The sequence below is a fragment of the Conger conger genome, chromosome 14, assembly GCF_963514075.1.
Source record: "Conger conger chromosome 14, fConCon1.1, whole genome shotgun sequence".
NCBI classification, from domain to species: Eukaryota; Metazoa; Chordata; class Actinopteri; order Anguilliformes; family Congridae; genus Conger; species Conger conger.
The window spans coordinates 19,844,354-19,867,408 of record NC_083773.1 but is presented as its reverse complement, the minus strand read 5'-3'; the positions used below and the strand labels follow the sequence as shown (position 1 = coordinate 19,867,408).

The 23,055-nt window shown below is 43.5% G+C and overlaps 1 protein-coding gene across 1 annotated transcript; it reads left to right on the top strand.

Annotated features, from left to right (window-relative positions):
- Positions 1-5,265: 5,265 nt before the first annotated feature.
- Positions 5,266-22,922, top strand: elk4 (ETS transcription factor ELK4). The gene is made up of 6 exons (XM_061220816.1): positions 5,266-5,918; positions 9,149-9,359; positions 12,577-13,278; positions 13,718-13,939; positions 16,973-17,092; positions 18,564-22,922. Exons 2-6 carry the CDS (start codon positions 9,153-9,155, stop codon positions 18,660-18,662), a joined length of 1,350 nt encoding a protein of 449 aa, XP_061076800.1. The 5' UTR covers positions 5,266-5,918; positions 9,149-9,152; the 3' UTR covers positions 18,663-22,922.
- The last annotated feature ends 133 nt before the right edge of the window (positions 22,923-23,055 follow it).

Sequence of the window (23,055 nt, the reverse complement as noted above, 5' to 3'; positions counted from 1 at the left end):
TACAAGATTTCTCTCCCAGAGCTATTCTGTATTTTCCTAGGGAAAGAAATTTGAATAAGTCTCCACTCTGGCATGGCCAACTGAAGCCTCTGAACAATAGAACAACCTCAAGCTATTGTTCTAGTGCCAGACAACAGTGCCAAGGGTTCTCTGAAGCTATTGAATCTATTGTATTTTTGACCTATTTGGGTGTCTTGGAAATGATTCTGCCTGTGCAGCAATGTGGTGGGCTTGTACATTTCCAGTGTGAGCATATTTGAAAACTGAATCTGCTGTTCGACTGTGAAAATATGTAAAGGCGTGATGATAAATGTGGGAGAACTCTGTGGGACTGCTCAGCATCAGCTGAACAGCCCGCAAGGTTCTCCCATGGGCTTTTTGCCATGTTTGAGTAACAAGGTGCACGTCACGAAAAGGGACAGGACTGAGTTTTCCACAAAGCCAGGAAAGGTCCGCTTGTGGCGAAACCACTTGAATGAGCTTCCAGGTCAAAGGTTTGGTCAGCTTGCATCCGGGTCATCTTTAACTCTCCATATAAGTGCTGAAACCAAATCTTACTGTCTGCAGACACACATATAGGTCTCTGATTACTTCCTGAATTGCAGGAAGTGCTATGTCCCTCCGATATCCCCCTTCTTGATCTATTGGCCTGGATACAGTAGGCTGACCAGACATCCTGTTTTCCCCAGATATTTCTTCCTTTAGGAACTGAAAATACTATCTGTCTGGGTAGGATTTCTAAATTCTTAAAATGCCTGGTTCCGTTTTGCTCATTCCATATATCATATAAAAACAAATTAATAGCAAAGTAATACGTTCATAACCCCCGCCTGCCCCACTCTCATTTTTTGTAATCCCATATGGTTTGGTCACCCTGCCATACAGTGCTGTTAACTCTTCAGTCATAAGACTGAAGAGTGAAGGGGGCGACATGGCTCAGGCAGTAAGAGCAGTCTGGCAGTCGGAGGGTTGCCGGTTCGATCCCCCCACCCGGGCGACTCGATCCCTGAGCAAGACACCTAACCCCCAAATGCTTCTGACGAGCTGGTCGGTGCCTTGCATGGCAGCCAATCGTTGTCGGTGTGTGAGTGTGTGAGTGTGTGAGTGTGTGTATGAATGGGTGAATGAGAAGCATCAATTGTACAGCGCTTTGGATAAAGGCGCTGTACAAATGCCAACCATTTATATAAGACAGTGAGTAAAAGGGCAAGCCTGCAGTGAGTGGCTTAGAGTCTTGACCTGAAGCCAAGAAATTTGCAGGTTGGATTGCCTGGAAATGCACTGAAGTTGAACCTTGATCCAATCCTCTTAACTTGAATTGCTTCAGTAAACATTCAGCCATGTATGCTCCTGAATGCAGGAGTCCTGAATGCATGTCATCGAGACCTTAGAATTATAAGGTTCCAGCTCACTCACATAAAATGTTGTTCATGGGGCAATTTGATAGGATAGAATTGTACTTTTAGGGTGTCTGTCATTTTGATCTATGAAGAACTGCCCTGCACTGTTGCTGTGTTAGGATGTGAAAGCTTTGAAGCTCAAAATCTCAAAAGTACTCAGACAGAACTTTATAATTACAAGGTCACAGCATGATAAAACTGAAGCAAATGATCTCAACTGCAGGAATTTCAGATTTTTATGATTTAAAAAAAAATTCCAGACATGTATTATATATACACTCACCAAGCACTTTATTATGAATATTTTACTTTTTTACACCTACATATTCATGAAATTATCTAATCAGCCAATTGTGTGGCAGCAGTGCAATGCATACAATCATGTAGATACGGGTCAGGAGCTTCAGTTAATGTTCACATCAACCACCAGAATGGCAAAAACATTTGATCTCAGTGACTTTGACCGTGGAATGATTGTTGGTGGCAGAGTATCTCAGAAACTGCTGATCTCCTGGGATTTTCACACACACTAATATCTACAGCAAAGAATGGTGCAAAAAATAAACAAAAGAATATCCAGTGAGCAGCAGTTCTGCAGACAGAAACACCTTGTTAATGAGAGACGTCAGAAAAGAATGGCCAGACTGGCCAAAGCTGACAGGAAGGTGACAGTAATGCAAATAACCACACACTCCAACAGTGGTATGCAGAAGAGCACCTCTGAACACACACCACATCATAAAGTGAATAGGCTTACAGCAGTAGAAGTTTAATAAATACCTAATAAAGTGTTAATTGAGTGTATGTTAAGGACCTTTAGGGCACTCAGTGTTGCAGTTGTGGTTTACTGAAAAATACTACTTCTGTTCCAGTCCTTTACCTGGATTGAGAGATATATTTTGAGTGATTTGATCCAGGTTTGCTCCTCACTTTTTAAATGAATTTTCTGATTCACAGAACACAGTTCTCATACAGTATATGCGTTTAGTTGTTTGTTACTGTTTTCAGGAGTGAAACTCACGTTCCATCGAAAGTTCTCTGACCAGTCATGCAGTAATTCAATCTGACATGACTTGGCTATAAATAACAGTTCTTCTCATATTGCCTCTATCACAGATCAGTACTTGGGAGGGATTGTTTGAAAACTAGTCAGTAAGAGCTACACTTTCATACTCACAGTCAATAAAGTGGCAGAGGGATAGCAGCTGTCTTGTATGTTCACACAAGCACTTCTTAGCTATTTAATGTGTGAACAGGCTAGCTGCATATCTATTTACATGCCTATTAAATGACACCCCCCACCTGCACAAAACAGATGAAGAAGGATAAAGGAACATGCGTCTGTGTCGGCCTGTGGGATTACTGACCTATCCTGGCATGTACAGTAGTTGTATCCAATATGCCAAAGTCTTGTTTGTTTGCTAAAGAAATGTAACTCTACTGTTCTACAGTGGCCTTACAGTATCAGCTGATGCAGTATCAATAAACAATTAAACCATCTGTTTAATTTGATTGTCACCAATCAAAATGCATGTATGTTTGAATTCATAGAGTATGTTTAGTGATTCTTTAGACCAGAGTGGCATATTTTGAAACCATTTTCTATCGTAGATAAACTAGAGTTCTGATCGCTAACCGAACAGAAATGCAGTTAACCCTTTGTGGTGTGAGATCAGAAATATGTTCTTAACAGTCTAATGCCGATGGAACAATCACTTCACTGAAAATGTAAAGCAAATGAAAGAGTTGTACAACATTGACTACAAGACTGAATTTTGAAAAAGCATTCCATCTTTAAAGGGAAAAACACAAAGGTGTTTTGAGTATGTCACGCTGGCTACTTTAAGAGGTCCTCAGCTAATGTTACTAGGGTGTAGAGCTACTGGATCCAACCAAAATTATGTTCAGTAAAAACCTGGTGGCTTAAACCAGGATATGAAATGTTTTGAGCAAAATCACTCATTGCCCCACCACAGTGAGATTGAAGTTAACCATTTTTGTTCTGTCCTGAAGGATTGAGAAACAGCTGATTACATTTTGCCAGCCAAAGTAACATATCTACTTTAAATTGCTGGTTTAAGAAAATGGGACAAAGCATGACATTATATTTTATAAATAGTTAAAGAGTGACAGTCCACAACATATACCAAGAGGGCTGTCCTCCCTAATATTAACTTTAGAGTTTGTCTCTTTTTTTACATTACATTACATTATTGGCATTTGGCAGACGCTCTTATCCAGAGCAACGTACAACAAAGTGCATACCCATAACCAGGGATAAGTTCGCTGAAAGACCCTAGAGGGAAGTACAATTTCAACTGCTACCTGTACAACAAAGATAAGGACAAGGGGCATTTTTTTTTTCACAGTTACTAATCTCCCAAAGGGATTTTTCATTCATTCATTAGTGGTTTTATGTACATCTTTACATTGACACCAGTGCAGTAATGTTTTCAGATAACTGGATTTGTAATTCCAAAGTTATTGGTTGAGCTCCCAGGTAGGGTGTTGCCATTGCACTCTTGAGCAAAGTACTTCTGTAACTCCGGCTGTGTAAATGGATTGCATGTAGACTGTAAGCTTGTAAGTTGTGCAAGTTGCTTTGGATGAATGTGCCTGCCAAATACCAAAAATGGGATAGTCTGTTTGCCGCTGAATACACCACTTCCTTATCTGCTTTCTTGACTAATATACACACAGTTGCAAAACAGTTCTGCTTCTTTTGCTGAATGAAACACGTCAAGCCAACGGAAGTGGTTATCTATGATGCATTCGCCCAGCTCATTGGAGGCAGTAGTTCTACTTCTTGTTCTTATATATCAGGAAAAATCATGCATCAGGCATGACATTTCAAAATAGCTGTCAGTATGTTCGGTGAGGTATGCACTCTAAAATATACGTACGGTTCAGGTGACAAGAACTGACTAAATGGCCTGTTTGCGCAGGACAGTGTGCATGCCATGATTCAGAAGTGCGTCCCTGTTTCGTCATCCTCATCATACTAATCACGTGTCGATTCTCTATATTATATTCCATTCATTCATTTTGCATGTGCTATTACCCAGAATGTATAATCTACAGTACCACAGAAAACAGCTCGACACAACTCACCTCACCTGGTTTGGTGAACTGGTTAATGATTGTATGGTGAATACAAAAAAACAACAACAATGTAATTTAACCGCTTTTGAATGTTTACGTATGTTTTAATTTTACTTTGAACTCATACTCATACTATAGTACCACCTAAGTTTGCATCATTACACGTTTATGCAAATAGCGCCATCTGTTGGAAAAAGTGTACACTTCGTGTCAGCAGAATTATTTCCTTCAAAAATCTATTATAGGAGCTGAGTATTCTTTCCAGTTTGACATTAAGATCGGTCATTGCAGGGTACAGAAACCAAGTCAATTGCATAAGATGATTTAAGAAAATAAGATCTAGCTAATTTTACTATACATTTTATTCTATATGTGGGCAAACCAAATTGACTGCAGATGTATTCAAGCATGGCCGTAGCCTATTCATGTCAACTTCTCGATTATTTAAGTAACCCAAATACTTGCTCTCATATTTCAGCTAAATTTCTGGATAACCTCATCACGCGTGACAACATATTTGCGCATTGACATGAAACGTTACGCGTGATCTTAACTTAATCTAAACCTTAACCAATTAAATGAAAATGAATGAGTATCCAATCTGATAGGCCTATCCGGGATTCATGCATTTTACAGTAACAACACTGCAGAATATGTCAGAGCTTAGGACCGGGGAGACCATGGCTACGGAAATTGAACAGCTCTCTGATAGAATGAAATGAAAAAGTTGTATAACAAAACGGACAACGGATGAAATATTAAATATTGACTCGGTTATTAATGCAAACATACCTCGTGGTTTTTGCCTCAGACGATAATTAATCTAGCGAGCTAATGAATCAACATAGCTAACGCAGCTAAGTTAGCTTGTTTTTCAGTTTTCATGAAGAAAACGCCTCCCACGCACGCGCATGCTTACAAAGCTCCGTGTTAATCAGCGTGCAGCTAGTTAGTTTAGTGTCATTTTGTGAATAACTATTTAGAATGAGTGATTATTTTTGCAATCTTGTCGCAACCAATTGTAACTTCAGCTAACCATATAAAATATTCGGGTTTTAAAACGTAGTCGTCTGGGCAGGTCTGCCAATTGGCGACTCGAGAATTTGGTTTTTTTCGACCTGGAATGGCTATAGCGGGAACTAGTTAGCCAGCCAGCTAACGTTAGCTACAAAATCCGAAACGAAAACAAAAAGGAAGTGATCTCAATATGGCCTTAATTTCCTGCACTTGAAGTGTCAGTTTTCCCTGTCCTAACAGGACAATACAAAACGTTTTAATTTTTAGCTGTCAGTGTCAATTTTAAGTGTTCATTTCGTCTGCACCATTGCTTTGCGCGGTTAATTTAGCATGACTTTTTATTTATGCAGTGAAACTCTGGATTCCATATTCAGTAAGGATCTTGGCTAGGTTGGAGTGGTGAGTATAGCCCCTCGACGTGTGCGCGCGCTGTTTACATTTTCATCGCAATCACTTACGCTTATCCCCAGAGAACCTTACAGAAGTGGATATAATCTTATCTATCTGTTTTTCGAAAGCAAATAATATAGCATTATGTCAGCCTTCCTTAGCATGGGTTCCAGGCAGAGTGGATCAAGCGTCCAGACAGTTGCAATAATGCTGTGTGGCAAAGTGTTTATTAAAACAGCTTGCAAATATGAATGTGCAATTCGGTTTCATTCGCAACCTTCGTGGGCCATTTCCATGTCACGTTAGTGCAGGTAGGCTAATGATAAACAATGCAGTTCTGTGACAGGTGGCTGTTTCAGGATTCGGACAACGTTCAACTACATAACTACTGTGTGTGTTTTATGAAGAGGTAGCTGCTGATTTTAGTACTACGTTTAACAAAACGACCAGTGATATGAATGGTTACTGAAATATTGCGGCCATTGGTAAGATGGATAACAGCCAGACATGAATTCCTGATTCTGTGGACGTCATAATGAATTTTGAGTCACAGTAAAATGTGTTATAATAATAGCACGTCTAGCCCTCAGTTTCTTTAGGTCGTATTGGAACTTAGCAGGTTTATTTTTGTTGCGTGTTCCAAAACTCAATGAAAACGTCACATAAGATTATCACGTCACGTAGATAAATACACTCATTGAGTTATTTATTAGGTAGACCTGTACACCAGCTTTTTAATGTAAATATTTAATCAGCCAATCATGTGGCGTGGCAGCAACTAAATATAAAGCATAAAAGCATGCAGGCGTGGTCAAGAGATTCAACTGTCGAAGCTAACAGGAAGGTCACCGTAATGCAAATAACCACGCATTACAGCAGTGGTATGCAGAAGAGCATCTCTGAACACACAACGCATCTATAAAGTATATATTAAGCTGTCATGTAGGCCTTTGCTCTATTGTTACTGTTAGAAAAATAAGTCTCACTCGCTGCCTTCAACTCAGGACATATGTGGAGGAAGGTCACTTCTGAGCTTAGTTGAATTGTTTATAGAGTGGCTCTTCAGATTTGTTTTACCTGCTATCATGTACATCTAAATAACATCAGTTTGAAACGCATTTAAAATATTCTTTATTTTTATTTTCTGATAAATAACTACTGTTTCTGAACTGCTGTGTTTCACATGACTTGCTGGGAAGCCCTTGGCCAGCACAAATTTGGCTCTACACCTACAACAAATTCAGAATACAGATTCAGCTCTTTGAGTTCACATGGTATATGAACAGCTCAAAGATGACTAAAGACTGTTTATATAAGCCTACTCAAGTGATACACACTATACTGTATATTTCTTAACTTAAGAATCTCTTTTGTCTTCACAAGAGGGACTATATCCTATTTTTATAATTTTTATATTATTATTATTATTATTATTATTATTATTATTATTATTATTATTATAATTTAACATTTTGAGCATTATGGACAGTTCTGCCCCACTGGTGACAGTGTTATACCCTGTCAGACTGTGTGTAGGCTGCTGCACCCAGCATCCCAGCAGGATGTGGGATGAGTCACGCAGATTTATTTTCATTTAAGCCACTTGTACACACCGTGGACACCGCAATCAAACTGGAAGTAGGGGCGTCTATGGGTCAGTGTTTACACTGAAGTCCAATATAACACCATGGCTGTTCTTAAAGCATACCAATTTTAACACACATTTCCGGTTAAATGCCAAAATATCCGGCCATTAAATGCTGTGCTGTGCACTGTTTATTATTTAAGGCCCAATGCAGTTTGTTTTCTGCTTATTTGTAAATGTCTGTTTACTGACCATTTCTGTATCGTTCATAGGGAAGTGAGATTCAGTGCAGATTAAGTCTGCTTTGAAATTGTCAGGTTGGCTTCACTACAACAAATAAGCACCGTTTCTTAGTGACGCTGAAGGTCTACTGTGGAATGAAAAGGGAAGGAACGCATGGGGCGGGTAACCTGTTCAGGAATTTTCATGACTTGGGTCCACTTCAGATTTCATTTGTGGAACCGGAACATTTAAATTCTCTTATCGGACAGAACAGTTGAGATTTGTCTCCAAATTTACGGTTTGCAATTTGGAAAGGCTCTGAAACACCTTGACAGGGGCAGTTGGGGTGAAGTGGGGTTCATGTGTCCAAATAGCCAGTGTCTGGCTGGTCGTAGTGCTGTGCTAATACAAAACCTGCACCCTGCTCAGAATGAATCACAGCCGTAGACAAAAAGGGGGGCGGGTTTGGGTCTGTCACTTTCACATTACTGTTACACAAGTTATTTTTCATAAGGTCAGATAACCGTGGTTCATTTTTCATCCATCCATCCTTTTTTTTGGATGGAATAGGGGTGCATTCGCGATCGCTATGGTTTTGACCTTTGCAAATTGTTACTCAGGAAATGGGCTGATGTTAATTACACACTGCAGTACATCTATTAACTTTTACTCGCTTAAAAGTAAGATGCTGAATTTGTACATGTGGTATGTCGGTGTGGTACGTAGGTCTGAGCGCTTCAGCAGAATGTATGCCTGTCAAGTGCAGTACAATGAACAAGCGCAAGGTATAATTTGACTGCTGTAAATTATGTGAATTGAACGTTTGTAACCTTCAGTAAGTCATTTTGTTTTGCAGTGTAGAGTTTGGCAGCCACTGTGTCGACTGTGTCCTGAGGTTTTTAATCCTCTATGGACATAGGTTTTTATTTATCCTGTTGAAAAGACGTGGCAGCTGAATGAAAGATGTCTAGAAGGGCCCTAAAAGAACTATGTCCTCAGTGCAAGTACATATGAAGAGAATCACTTAAAGAAAAGAAAAAAAAAGTGCTGCGGTGATACAGTTGGTCACCATAGACGAGGGCAGCAGCAAGCTAAGCCACGCAGGGGTGCAGCCAGTAATTTTGGGCCCGATGAAAATATATCACATGGGCCCCACCCCCCACCACTGCAAGAAAATAAAAATGACACCATTAGTTTCATAAGCACACCGTAAATATAATACTCTATCTACAACCTGCTGAATGCTGTATTATTTATTGAGTGCTCCTGTCAGTCAGAGCCCATGGAGTGCTGCTCCATACAGTCCTGCTGCAGTAGATACATCATTTATTATTACTCGTAGATCACCTATAGAGAGTTGGCTTCAACCCCCTCACCCTCCACCCACAATAAATGAACAGATAAGAACCTGGTGCGTCTTCCCCCCCCCCAGGGGCATGGACAGCTCGGTGACGTTGTGGCAGTTCCTGCTGCAGCTCCTCCTGGACCCCAGCCATGACCGGCTGATCTGCTGGACCAGCGACGACGGGGAGTTCAAGCTGCTGCAGGCGGAGGAGGTGGCCAGGCTATGGGGAGCCCGCAAGAACAAGCCCAGCATGAACTACGACAAGCTCAGCCGCGCCCTGCGCTATTATTATGACAAGGTGAGCTGTGCCCTGCGCTGTTATTTTGACATGGTGAGCTGTCCTTTTGGTTCTTACCAACGTACACTGATTGGTTGGGTTTTGCTCCACTGTAAGGTAATGTCATGATTGTCTTATCACCATTTTATTATCCCTGGTTGGTCATCATAACAATTTGACGTATTTTCATGTCATGTTGTGTTATATCGGGACCCACATTTGAAATTTAGTACCATCCAGGGACCTGTCAGATCGTCGCATTCCAGGACCCAGCATATACACTCCTGACCGACCCAAAGTTTAAGAAACGCATCCCACTATCAGGATGTATGTCCTCTTCACTCCTGGGGGGGGTCGGGGGGGTCTCATATTTTGGGCAGGTTTGGGGCAGGGCTGGGGCAGTGCTGGGGGCAGGTTCAGGATGCGGTATTGGACGTGACTCACTTTTGGAGCTGGGAGGTTTTTGCGTTCCTTAGCCCCAGCGAAAAGCACACATAATGGTAGGTTTGCAGGAGCTGGAAATACTTGTTTTGCAGCTTCCTCACTGGAGAAGGAAGTTGACGTATCTTTGTGTTGTACACTACGCTTGGACCTTAACTGCTACTTAACTGGGTTGTTGAACATGAAAATTGTGTTTATAAACTGGAAAGTAACACTTATGTTATTAGCATGGCTACAGGAGAGATCAGTGACTTGAGGGGTGATTGTTGGGGTGATCTAGATGCCACTGTTTGATTCTGTTTTGATGTCAGAGTTGATGTTGGCATTGAAATCTGAAGGCAAGAAGGCTGGCAGAAGCACATACTCCACATACTTGTGATATCTGTGCATTCATTTGAAGCGGAAAAGGAAAAAAATAGGCGAGTAATAATGATCAGTTGAAATGCAAATTTCAAATGTGAGAGCAACTGTCTAATCAAAAAAAGCTTTTATGAGTTTATGGGAGTTTCCATTTTCACCACCTATCCTTTTTCCTAGTATTTTTAATTTTTCTTTGAACACATTTAAATATTTATTTCCATACAAAATGTTTGACTTTTTTTTTCACACAAGGCGGGATGGTCTTTAATTCTGTAGCATTATCAAGAAAAACCAAAAGGCCTAAAACTGGGTCTGTCATCCGGATTGCTGTAAATATATCGTATAGTATTGTAGTATAGTATAGAGCAGGGGTCGGCAACCCTGGTCCTGGAGAGCCGCAGGGTGTGCTGGCTTTTGTCGTTACTCAGCACTTAATTGATTGATTAAAGCAGTGGATTACACAGTTAACTCGCCTCACCTGGTTTCTTGGGTATGAATCAGTTGCTGGTATTAAGGCGAAAACAAAAACCAGCACACCCTGCGGCTCTCCAGGACCAGGGTTGCCGACCCCTGGTATAGAGTATAGTAGCCTGGTTTTGATATGATATCTACAATATTTTATGTATGTGGCTGCACTGTTAGCTTGTGGAGTACAAATACACCGCGTTCCAAATAATTATGCAAATTGTATTTAAGTGTCATAAAGATTACATTTTTTGTTTTTCAATTAAACTCATGGATGGTATTGTGTCTCAGGTCTCTTTGGATCACTGAAAACAATCTCAGACACCTGTGATAATTAGTTTGCCAGGTGAGCCCAATTAAAGGAAAAACTACTTAAGAAGGACGTTCCACATTATTAAGCAGACCACCATTTTCAAGCAATATGGGAAAGAAAAAGGATCTCTCTGCTGCCAAAAAGCGTGAAATAGTTCAATGCCTTGGACAAGGTATGAAAACCTTAGATATTTCACGAAAACTTAAGCGTGATCATCGTACTGTTAAGAGATTTGTGGCTGATTCAGAGCCCACACGGGTTCGTGCAGATAAAGGCACAATGAGGAAGGTTTCTGCCAGACAAAAACATCGGATTAAGAGCGGCTGCTAAAATGCCATTACAAAGCAGCAAACAGGTATTTGAAGCTGCTGGTGCCTCTGGAGTCCCGCGAACATCAAGGTGTAGGCTTGCAGTTATGCATAAACCTTCTATTCGGCCACCCCTAACCAATGCTCCAAGCAGAAACGGCTGCAGTGGGCCCAGAAATACACTAATAGACTAATTTTCAAACAGTCTTGTTCACTGATGAGTGCCGTGCAACCCTGGATGGTCTAGATGGATGGAGTAGTGGATGGTTGGTGGACGGCCACCATGTCCCAACAAGGCTGCGACGTCAGCAAGGAGGTGGCGGAGTCATGTTTTGTGCCGGAATCATGGGGCCCCTTTAGGGTCCCTGAAGGTGTGAAAATGACCTCTGAAAAGTATATGGAGTTTCTGACTGACCACTTTCTTCCATGGTACAAAAAGAAGAACCGTGCTTTCCGTAACAAAATCCTCTTCATGCATGACAATGCACCATCTCATGCTGAAAGGAACACCTCATTGGCTGCTATGGGCATAAAAGGAGAGAAACTCATGGTGTGGCCCCCATCCTCCCCTGACCTCAACCCTATTGAGAACCTTTGGAGCATCCTCAAGCAAAATATCTATGAGGGTGGGAGGCAGTTCACATCCAAACAGCAGCTCTGGGAGGCTATTCTGACATCCTGCAAAGAAATTCAAGCAGAAACTCTCCAAAAACTCACAAGTTCAATGGATGCAAGAATTGTGAAGCTGCTATCAAATAAGGGGTCCTATGTTAAAATGTAACTTGACCTGTTAAGATGTTTTTGATTGAAATAGCTTTTGATTTCAGTAAATATGACCTCCTAATGCTGCAAATTCAACAAATGACCATTTTCAGTTCTTTACAACCTATAAAATGTTTTGAAACTCTGTTGTGCATAATCATTTGGAACAGTGCATTTTAAGTTTTTTTTATTTTTGAAAGAAATACTGTTATCATTGGGAGGTTTGTTCAATAACATTCGAATTATACCCTAACAGTTGATGACTTGAAAATTATGCTGACTGTCATTTGCATCGACTATTTAGGAATATCAGAGAAAAATATCATTTGCATAATAATTTGGAACACAGTGTAGTTATGAAGCTGCATATTGTATTAAGGCATTACATTAAAATCTACAGACGTGAATGCATGAAGGAAGCTCTGATAAATATGATTTATGTGTGTCGGAAAAAAGTGATTGGTCACAAGAAACGTGACGTATTCCTTCCTCAGGCTTGGAGCCAGTTTTTATGTTTACTTGCACTGTATTTTGGCCGTGGTTGTGAGGCTAATTGAACACTGTTTGTTTCTCTTGGTTTCGCCCACAGAACATCATCAAGAAGGTTAACGGGCAGAAGTTTGTGTATCGCTTTGTGTCCTACCCAGACATCCTGAGTGGTGACTCCACCGCAGCGATGGGGGAGGGGGGTGGGGAGGCCGGGGGGGCTCTGGGCTCTGAGAGGGGGGAGCAGGAGCGTCAGGCTGGGTGTGAGACCACTGGGGCGGACGTCGGGGGACAGAGCTCGGGCAAGCAATCCGGCCGGAACGACTACCTCCACTCGGGCCTGTACACCTCCTTCACCCTCTCCTCCCTGCAGGCCGGGGGCCAGCTCTTCAGGCCCATAAAGGTGGAGAGTCCCGGGGAGAGGAAGGTCGACCAGGGTCAACCGTCGCCGTCCGTCATCAAGTTCGGGAGCGCGCCCCCCAAGAAGACCACGCCGCCTTCTCCGTCGGGCGCTATGGAAACTGTTCCTGGAGAGTCCTCTGATGTGAAGCCTCGTTCACAGCAGGTCCACCTGCTTCGTGAAGACGGGGCAGTGAAGCAGGGCCGCATGCCCCTCGCCTCCTGCGCTTTTCAGGAGGACCCGTCCGCTCAGGGACCCTCACGGGGCTTCCCTCGGGGGGGGGTCTCTGCCCCCGTGCCCCCCCCCTCCCGCTCCCCCACTCCCAGCACGGCCGCTGACTCCACCCAGGAGCTGGTGATTGACATGGAGTCCACCTCGTCCCAGCCCTCGGAGTTACCTCTGCAGGTGAGCGATGCTGAACAGGACGTGGTCATATAGAGGATATAGTTTCTCTTCCTGCCTCTCATAGAAAGAAAATGGAGCTCGGTCCAATCGCTTATTTATTGCCTCCTATCACCCCTTTAAATATTCCTTCTAACACCTAGAAGCTAGAGGGTCCTGAACCTTTCTTGAACAATAAAACATGAGTATTTTTGTGACGTATAAATGATCAACCTGTGGATCCACCTCTCCCCATCTGCCACGCATATTCCGACAGAATGTCCTTGCACCTTCAAACATTGTTTGTTTTTGTTTTTTTCTAAACATGCATATAAAAATGTATTTTTATACATTTTTACCTGGCATAATCAGTTTGATTCTGGCGCAAGCAATGCAAATGGGAAGTCGTGAATATCCCAGTAGGTCAGCTCACACATCTAACCCTCTGCCCTTCCTGTCTTAGATGCAGCCGGCTCCTACATCCCAGAATGCAACCTCATCAGAGCGCGAGGCGGTGAGATCTCTGCCCCAAAGTGGCGGAGGAAGCGCCCATAGCGGGAAGTCGAAGAAGCCCAAGGGGCTGGAGCTGGCCCCCACCCTGGTGGTGACGGGATCGGACCTGAGCCCCATGAACCTGTCCAGCCCCTCCCTGCCCACTGCCTCCCTCACCCCCGCCTTCCTGCAGGTCAGAGTCACCGAAGCCCCATGGCCCAAACACACAACCCACACCCCAAACACATGACCCTAACCCCACACCCCAAACACAAACCCCACATCCCACGGCCCAAACACACAACCCACACCCCAAACACACGACCCTAACCCCACACCCCAAACACAAACCCCACACACAAACCCCACACCCCAAACACAAACCCCACATCCCACGGCCCAAACACACAACCCACACCCCAAACACACGACCCTAACCCCACACCCCAAACACAAACCCCACACACAAACCCCACACCCCACACACAAACCCCACGGCCCGAACACAAACCCCACGGCCTGAACACAAACCCCACACACAAACCCCACACCCCAAACACAAACCCCAAACCCCACACCCCAAACACAAACACAAACCCCACAGCCTGAACACAAACCCCAAACCCCACACCCCACACCCCACACCCCAAACACAAACCCCACGGCCCGAACACAAACCCCACGGCCCGAACACAAACCCCACGGCCCGAACACAAACCCCACACCCCAAACACAAACCACAAACCCCACGGCCTGAACACAAACCGCACGGCCCGAACACAAACCCCAAACCCCAAACACAAACCCCACACCCCAAACACAAACCCCAAACCCCACACCCCAAACACAAACCACAAACCCCACGGCCCGAACACAAACCGCACGGCCCGAACACAAACCCCACACCCCAAACCCCACACCCCAAACACAAACACAAACCCCACAGCCTGAACACAAACCCCATGGCCCGAACACAAACCCCAAACACAAACCTCACACCCCACACCCCAAACACAAACCCCACGGCCCGAACACAAACCCCACGGCCCGAACACAAACCTCACACCCCACATCCCACGGCCCAAACACACAACCCACACCCCAAACACACGACCCTAACCCCACACCCCAAACACAAACCCCACACACAAACCCCACACCCCACACACAAACCCCACGGCCCGAACACAAACCCCACGGCCTGAACACAAACCCCACACACAAACCCCACACCCCAAACACAAACACAAACCCCACAGCCTGAACACAAACCCCAAACCCCACACCCCACACCCCACACCCCACACCCCAAACACAAACCCCACGGCCCGAACACAAACCCCACGGCCCGAACACAAACCCCACGGCCCGAACACAAACCCCACGGCCCGAACACAAACCCCACACCCCAACACAAACCCCACACCCCACACCCCAAACACAAACCACAAACCCCACGGCCTGAACACAAACCGCACGGCCCGAACACAAACCCCAAACCCCAAACACAAACCCCACACCCCAAACACAAACCCCAAACCCCACACCCCAAACACAAACCACAAACCCCACGGCCCGAACACAAACCGCACGGCCCGAACACAAACCCCACACCCCAAACCCCACACCCCAAACACAAACACAAACCCCACAGCCTGAACACAAACCCCATGGCCCGAACACAAACCCCAAACACAAACCTCACACCCCACACCCCAAACACAAACCCCACGGCCCGAACACAAACCCCACGGCCCGAACACAAACCCCACGGCCCGAACACAAACCTCACACCCCACACCCCACGGCCCGAACACAAACCCCACGGCCCGAACACAAACCCCACGGCCCGAACACAAACCCCACACCCCAAACACAAACCGCACGGCCCGAACAAAAACCCCACACCCCAAACACAAACCCCACACCCCGAACACAAACCCCAAACCCCAAACACAAACCCCACACCCCAAACACAAACCCCATGGCCCGAACACAAACCCCAAACACAAACCCCACACCCCAAACACAAACCCCACACCCCAAACACAAACCCCACACCCCAAACACAAACCCCACACCCCAAACACAAACCCCAAACACAAACCCCACACCCCAAACACAAACCCCACACCCCAAACACAAACCCCAAACACAAACCCCACACCCCAAACACAAACCCCACACACAAACCCCACACCCCAAACACAAACCCCAAACACAAACCCCACACCCCAAACACAAACCCCACGGCCCGAACACAAACCCCATGGCCCGAACACAAACTTTGCCCAGGGCCCTTTGACTTTCGCTCTGGTTTCCCACTAGGGGACCTCAGAGAGCTGTCAGCCCTCCACATATATTTTTAAGAACGCAGAAAGATCCAGGCATCAAAACAATTATGGAAATGACTATTTGACTAAATTCACACTGCCAGATCCCTTAAGTAATGTCAGTCAGTCGAGTGATATGCAGCTAATGTTTGGTAGAAAAATGTGTCGGGAGTCCCTTTGAGCCGCTCCATCTCCATTTACATTTGGGCATTACTGGATAAATGGTGACGTGCATACAGATTATATTCTTTTCACCCTATCCATTACTACCGCTGGATATTTACCTATCAAATTTGGATTAAGTGCCTTGATCAAGGGTAATCCACACAGCGCTTAATTTCCATGAGCAAACTGCCTGATCTGATGTTACAAAACCCATATTTTCAGTCTGTTTTACCCCAGCCGTCACAATATTCCCTTGATATCCCAATTAAAAACTTCACCGGCAAAATAAACAAAGATAGATTCTACCTGTCTCCACAGCTATTTCAGAACCTTGAGTGACTGAAAATGAATGTGTACACTAAAATGAAGTGACATTTAAATTATATAGTACTGATTTCATTATCTTAAGACATGCAATCCTCGGTGTAAAATTAAGAGGGAATGGTTGGTGGCTCATATGCTAATTGATAAGATTAGAAGTATGAACACAATCACTATCATGTTACAATTTCTCAATGACCTACTTTAGAAATAAAGTGCTGCATATTGTGTCTATATCATTGTTTAATATTGCCAGTGGGGGTAGGGGTTTTTTGTGTGCCTCTAGTCAAGCTTAAAGGAGCCCCACCTTTATGTTTTGCAAATGTACCTCAGTGTATTGACAAGCGGTTTATTAGAGGTTTTTTTCCTGTGTGTCCATGCATGTGTGTGTGTGTCTGTGTGTACAGACACCTACCCTCCTGCTTACTCCAAGCCCTCTGCTGTCCAACATCCACTTCTGGAGCACGCTCAGTCCTGTCGCCCCGCTGAGCCCTGCACGGAGACAGGGCACACACACCCTGTTCCAGGTGAGTTTTACCTGTGTGTATGGAGACAGGGCACACACACCCTGTTCCAGGTGAGTTTTACCTGTGTGTATGGAGACAGGGCACACACACCCTGTTCCAGGTGAGTTTTACCTGTGCGTATGGAGACAGGGCACACACACCCTGTTCCAGGTGAGTTTTACCTCTGCGTATGGAGACAGGGCACACACACCCTGTTCCAGGTGAGTTTTACCTCTGCGTATGGAGGCAGGGCACAGACACCCTGTTCCAGGTGAGTTTTACCTGTGTGTATGGAGACAGGGCACACGCACCCTGTTCCAGGTGAGTTTTACCTGCGTGTATGGAGACAGGGCACACACACCCTGTTCCAGGTGAGTTTTACCTGTGCGTATGGAGACAGGGCACACACACCCTGTTCCAGGTGAGTTGGTACCCAAAATCCCAGCCATTGGTACCGCTACTACTGAGAGTGAGGGAGCTGGGGTGAGAATGGCCTCGGAGTCAGTACTGGATGAGTAAAGGCCCATCCACACCAAGAATAATAACTATAACAATAATTAGTGTGGTCGCAAAGCAACACACTACTGTTATTCAAAATTCAAGTCTATTACTGTTATTAAACGTCTAGCTTGGTCCAGAATGGTGTGCCTTTTCGTAACGTTTCAATATTCCCTTAAAATTCCAAGATATTTAAGGTTTTCCGGGTAAAATAAGTCCCATAGGAATGAATGGTGGAAGGTTTGGTTTCTAGGGTACTGTCACACTCCACATTTTCTTTAGGAAATTCACATCTCTAGTTATAAATATGTTGTCTTAAGAACTTCCACACCACGACAACGGCAGTGATGAACGGTATCGTTAAGATCACTTTCAGAGCGATTGCTTCAGGCTGCGTAAACCATAAAACTCTTGACAGCCAATCAGAATACAATCGATTTTACACGGCATTACTTGCAAAATGGGAGATGACAAAGCCAAGAGATCATTATGGTTAGAGTTATTGTTATAGTGTAGCTTAGTAAAAGGGGAATTAGGGGTGATTTAAAGGGATTAAAAAGTGAACTACAGGTTATTCTTCACGTTGAGTTTGGTTAGCAGAACGAGGGGGCATACATGTAAATTGATAAAGGATAAATACCACAAAGATATTAGGAAGTGTTTTTTCACACAGAGAGTGGTCACTGTAGAATAGCTTGCCAGGGCATGTAGTGTAGGCAGAAACACTGGGGGTTTTCAAGACCAGGTTTGATATAGTGCTTGATGCTATTTAGCTTTTAGGTAAACTAAGCAGCCCAGCAATGCTCGCTTTTTCCTACTGCCACAGTGGGAAAAGGTGAGCATTGCTGGGCTGAATGGCCTGTTATGTTATGTTATAGTGGCTGTGGGCCTTCATGCTGTTCTCTGCTTGTTGGTGTGAACAGGCCTTCATTCATGCTGTTCTCTGCTTGTTGGTGTGAACAGGCCTTCATTCATGCTGTTCTCTGCTCTACAGTTCCCCTCCGTGCTCAACCCGCAGTTCCAGTTCCCGGTTCACAGCCTGGATAGCTGTAGCACCCCGGGACCCCTCTCCCCGGATCCACAGAAGACATAACGCAAGAGCCCGGATCCCTGGAACGGCCCCCAGCGCTAACCTGCGCCCCTCCCGTACTGTTTTTAGAGAGACGTGCACCAATCTCAGTGTGTAGACCACAAACGGGCCGTCTGGTGATGGCGCTAACCCAGGGGTGGATGGGCTCAGAGAGTGGAGCAGCAAAGTTTGGGTGGGAGGATTCTGGTATGTTCTGCCTCAGTGTCACTCCTGGAACAGGGGTTAGCTGAAGCTGGCGGGGGAAGCCGAGACGTTTTTAGAGCCTGACCTCTTTAAAATAATAATTATTATTATTTTCAAAAAATTGCAAATCAGGAGAACATTCTGTTGATGCGAGGTTCCAGATATTGGTGACATCCAGGAAGGATGTGTTTTAGTTTAATGCGATGTTAGCCCAGCTAATATGTGCAAATCTACCCACTGCCTGCAGCTAAGGGCAGAGTTTCGATTGGTTCATGTGTTTATGTAGGAAAAGGAGCCTCTTGATCAAGGCATTACACTTACTATGATGGCTATTTCCATACAGCTATATCGAATTCATCAGATATGCATTGTTTTTGTGCAATGAACCTTAACCAGCTACCTTAACAACTACCTTAACTCCCTTTTAAATGTCTTAATGTGAGGTAAATGCTAATCCTAGCTTGCTTTTTCATACACCACATAGATGCCATTGCGATATTCTGTAGTGTGATCTAACTTGTTATGATTAATTTGTAGCTGCTGTTGCCATAGCAAATGTTTATCCTGTTGTGTTTGTATGACATTCATGTGGTGTATGTAGCAAAATGGCAGGCAATTGTGTGCATTGTATTGTGTTGTGAGGAAATCAAAGAGAAAAAGGGTTCAAAGGAAGAAGTGAGTTTGCCTCGCTGTACTCTCTCAGTTGAAGTCTGTTTCTGGCACCTGCTTTTGGTGTTATTAGTTTTTTTGCCCCTCCATGTTTTTAATGTAGTTAAGCTTCGTCATACTCCGTATTGCACTTTTCTGCTAATAGTTTTCTTGGGTTTGTTTTTCCAACTGAGCTCAGGTTACAGTGACATGTACAAAGGTGTGACCATGATCGTCATGGGTGTTAGTTAGTGTATGCTACATTATGTATAGACGGATGATTTAAAAATAGCACTTACCTGTTTAAAGAACAGCACCTGAAAATATGCTGAAATATTAATGTTTAAATGTTTGTAAGTTATTATTATTATTATTATTTTATTTTTTTGTTCTGGTAGGAATCATACATTTTCTCCAGTTTGTTTTGAGTTGATATCACTCAGTTGCTCTGATGCCAATTAGCTCTTCTCTCATTTGACCAATCAGTCAAACTGCACTGGAGTAGACCCGTATCCACTGGGAACTGGATTGTTAAACTGAATTACAGTTTTTGGTCTGTATGTGTGAAAGCTTTCTACAAGTTGTTTCTATTGGAGTGGTTCAGTCGTGGTTCATGACCTGGTCAGGTTTTTAAAACCGACAGTCACGGACTTCCTCAGATGGATTTGAAGACCTGTCTGTGGTGTGCTGGGAGCGGTGGGTTCCACCAGTCTGCCCCAGATCATGCAGAAATGCATGTTTCCCACAGTCACTGGGGCTCTTTCTTTTACTCTCTTTCCTTCATCTTTTAAATTCACTAAGGCCCAGGAGTAATGAATTGTATTTAAAGTATATTTTATGGGGAAAGAAAAAACAAGCAAAACTACTTAATATATTAATGTGCAATTGCTCAGGTTAAAGCAGCATATGCCTATAGGGCTATGTTCTTGTAAGAGTCATTTATGCTGCCAAACAAATTTAATATTGGCTCACGGAAATATGGATCGATTTTACATTTCCCATGGAGGAAATAACAGATCATTCTCCTCCGAGCAGCATTATGAATGAGACAGCCATGATTACACGATGCCTTATGTCTGTTGCCATAAACTAGATATGACAGACTAATAGCAACACGCCATTCTTCTCCGTACTCTGGTAAGAGCGATATTCTAGTCTTGGCCAAACGCGTATTGACAAACTCCGCCATTTTGCGCGACAAGTATTTGATGGATTTGATGGAGTGATTTTGTCCGGGCACACACAAGAATGGGGGAACCAGGGCACTTGGTGGTCATGGTTACATTAAGTCAGTGATCTGAAAGTCCTCTCCTGGAGGACTGCTGCTTTTTGTGATTTCCTTTCAGCAGCAAATTTAGGCCTGCAGAAACTAGATCTGCAGAAACATAGAAAATCAACTCATAGTAAGCATGGGAACACATCTAAAATTGCTGCCCTCAAGAATTTCAGTTTGAAATCCCTGTGTTCAGTGAATGAAGCTCAAATATGGGCATGCTCCATGGATTCAACAAATTCCTTTCATTTCTGTATTTGTAATCGCTCTTGTTATGACCCAGACTGCCAGTGATACGTACGTGTTGCTAACCATAGACTCTTATTTTTGAAATTCAGGTACTTCAGGTGGTGCCGTTGTGACTAAAGTGCTGTGTTGCATTTTGTGGACTCTTGCTAATGTCAGGTACTGTAAAGCTAAACAGCAGCCGCCTACAGATCACTGGAAGCTATGCACAGCAACGCATGCAGCCCTGGTGAAACCCTTTTTCAGGAATATTTCAGTCGCAGTCAGCTCCATTTTGTGTGCAAGTGCGTACAGTTCCTGCACACTCTCCTCCGCTATTATGTGCCTGAGTTTCCCCGTAGCTCTTGCTTTGTAATGAATGAATGAATGCACAAGCTAGAACGGTTTTCCTTTCAGTTTATTTTGTAGCTGAAATCGGAGGATTGCATAAGTGTGACCAAAACTAGGAATAGCTGCAAAAATGTTATTTTTTAATGGTCCCTGACTTCACTTTGAAAAAAATTTAAAAAAATTAAAAAAAATATGTTTATGCACACCTGCAGATCTCAACTGACGACTAAAAGACAAGCAGGAATATTCAGTGCTCTTCGTTGTGATCCAGTATCTTTGTTAAAGGTTGTTTGCTATGTCGAGCGTTTTGACACTGATCAAGTGAAAGCAGCTTTCTGGAACGTGTACTTTTTGTATATTCTTTTTGTTCTTTTAACTGTTCACACAAGTGGAGCGTAACGTTAGCACTTAGCCCAGGGCTGTCTAACTCCATTCCTGGAGATCTACCTTCCTGTAGGCTTTCCAGTCCAACCCGAACAAAGCACAACTAATTCAACAGCTGAAGATCGGGCGGCCTGTAGCGTAGTGGTTAAGGTACATGACTGGGACCCGCAAGGTTGGTGATTCAATCCCCGGTGTAGCCACAATAAGATCCACACAGCCGTTGGGCCCTTGAGCAAGGCCCTTAACCCTGCATTGCTCCAGGGGAGGATCGTCTCCTGCTTAGTCTAGTGAACTGTTTGTCACTCTGTATAAGAGGGACTGCCAAATGCCATTAATGTAATTTTAAAGATCATGTTGAGCTGCTTAATTAGTAGAAATCAGGGTTGAAATGAAAATCTACAGGATGGTAGATCTCCAGGAACAGGGTCGGGCAGCCCTGACTTAGACTATTGGGGTTCCTTGTATAACTAGACAGTGCAGTGCATAACTTTTAAGTCTTGAATTCTGTTTGTTTTGAAATGTATTTTTGAAACTGATGTTTTTGTGTGTGTACTGTGGTTCAGATAAAACGGAATTGTAATGTCCCCCTCTCTAATTACAGTGAAATCTATGCACAAAGTAACTTTATACTACAATGTTTATCGATTCAATCAGGATTTTTATATTTCCAAAAGAGACTACTTTTTAGATTACTGAAATTATACATTTTATAAATTATATTTCCTTTCCCAGTGGGGAAAAAAAGAAGTATTTTTCTTGTAAGGTTTATACAATTCAGAGGATACTTGACTTGGGAAATATTTTAACTGGTTTTCATAAACATAAATTGGGAAATAGTCCAATAGCTATTGAACATGCCCTTCTCTATAAGAGATTTTACTCATGAAGAGTGTATATATACAAGTTCACAATGGGTAAAGCAAGGTGGATGAATGCATGTTAGATTCTGGTTTAGTTGGGAATGCTTCTTTGGATGTAGTATTGCATAGTACATGCAAAAAAATCACTTGAATCAATCTAGAAAAGCCCAATTTTACAGTGTGGTTTAAAACAAACCTGAAAAAGTCTCATCATATTCCTGTTTGATTTCTGTGTCTCACGGCTGTTTGTGTTTAAACCTCTCACATGTTTACAGTCTTATGTTTGGGCTTTGTATGTGGGGAAAAATATATAGAATATAAAAATGGCTGAAAAATGTATGATTGCTGAAATGTCTTTTCTATGTGTGCGTTTCATCTGAGAACACCCTTTGTGTCAATTGGACTATTCTTTGTTATGAAATGAATGTTTTACATTGTCACAATGTTTAGAACACAAGTCTTTATGCATGAA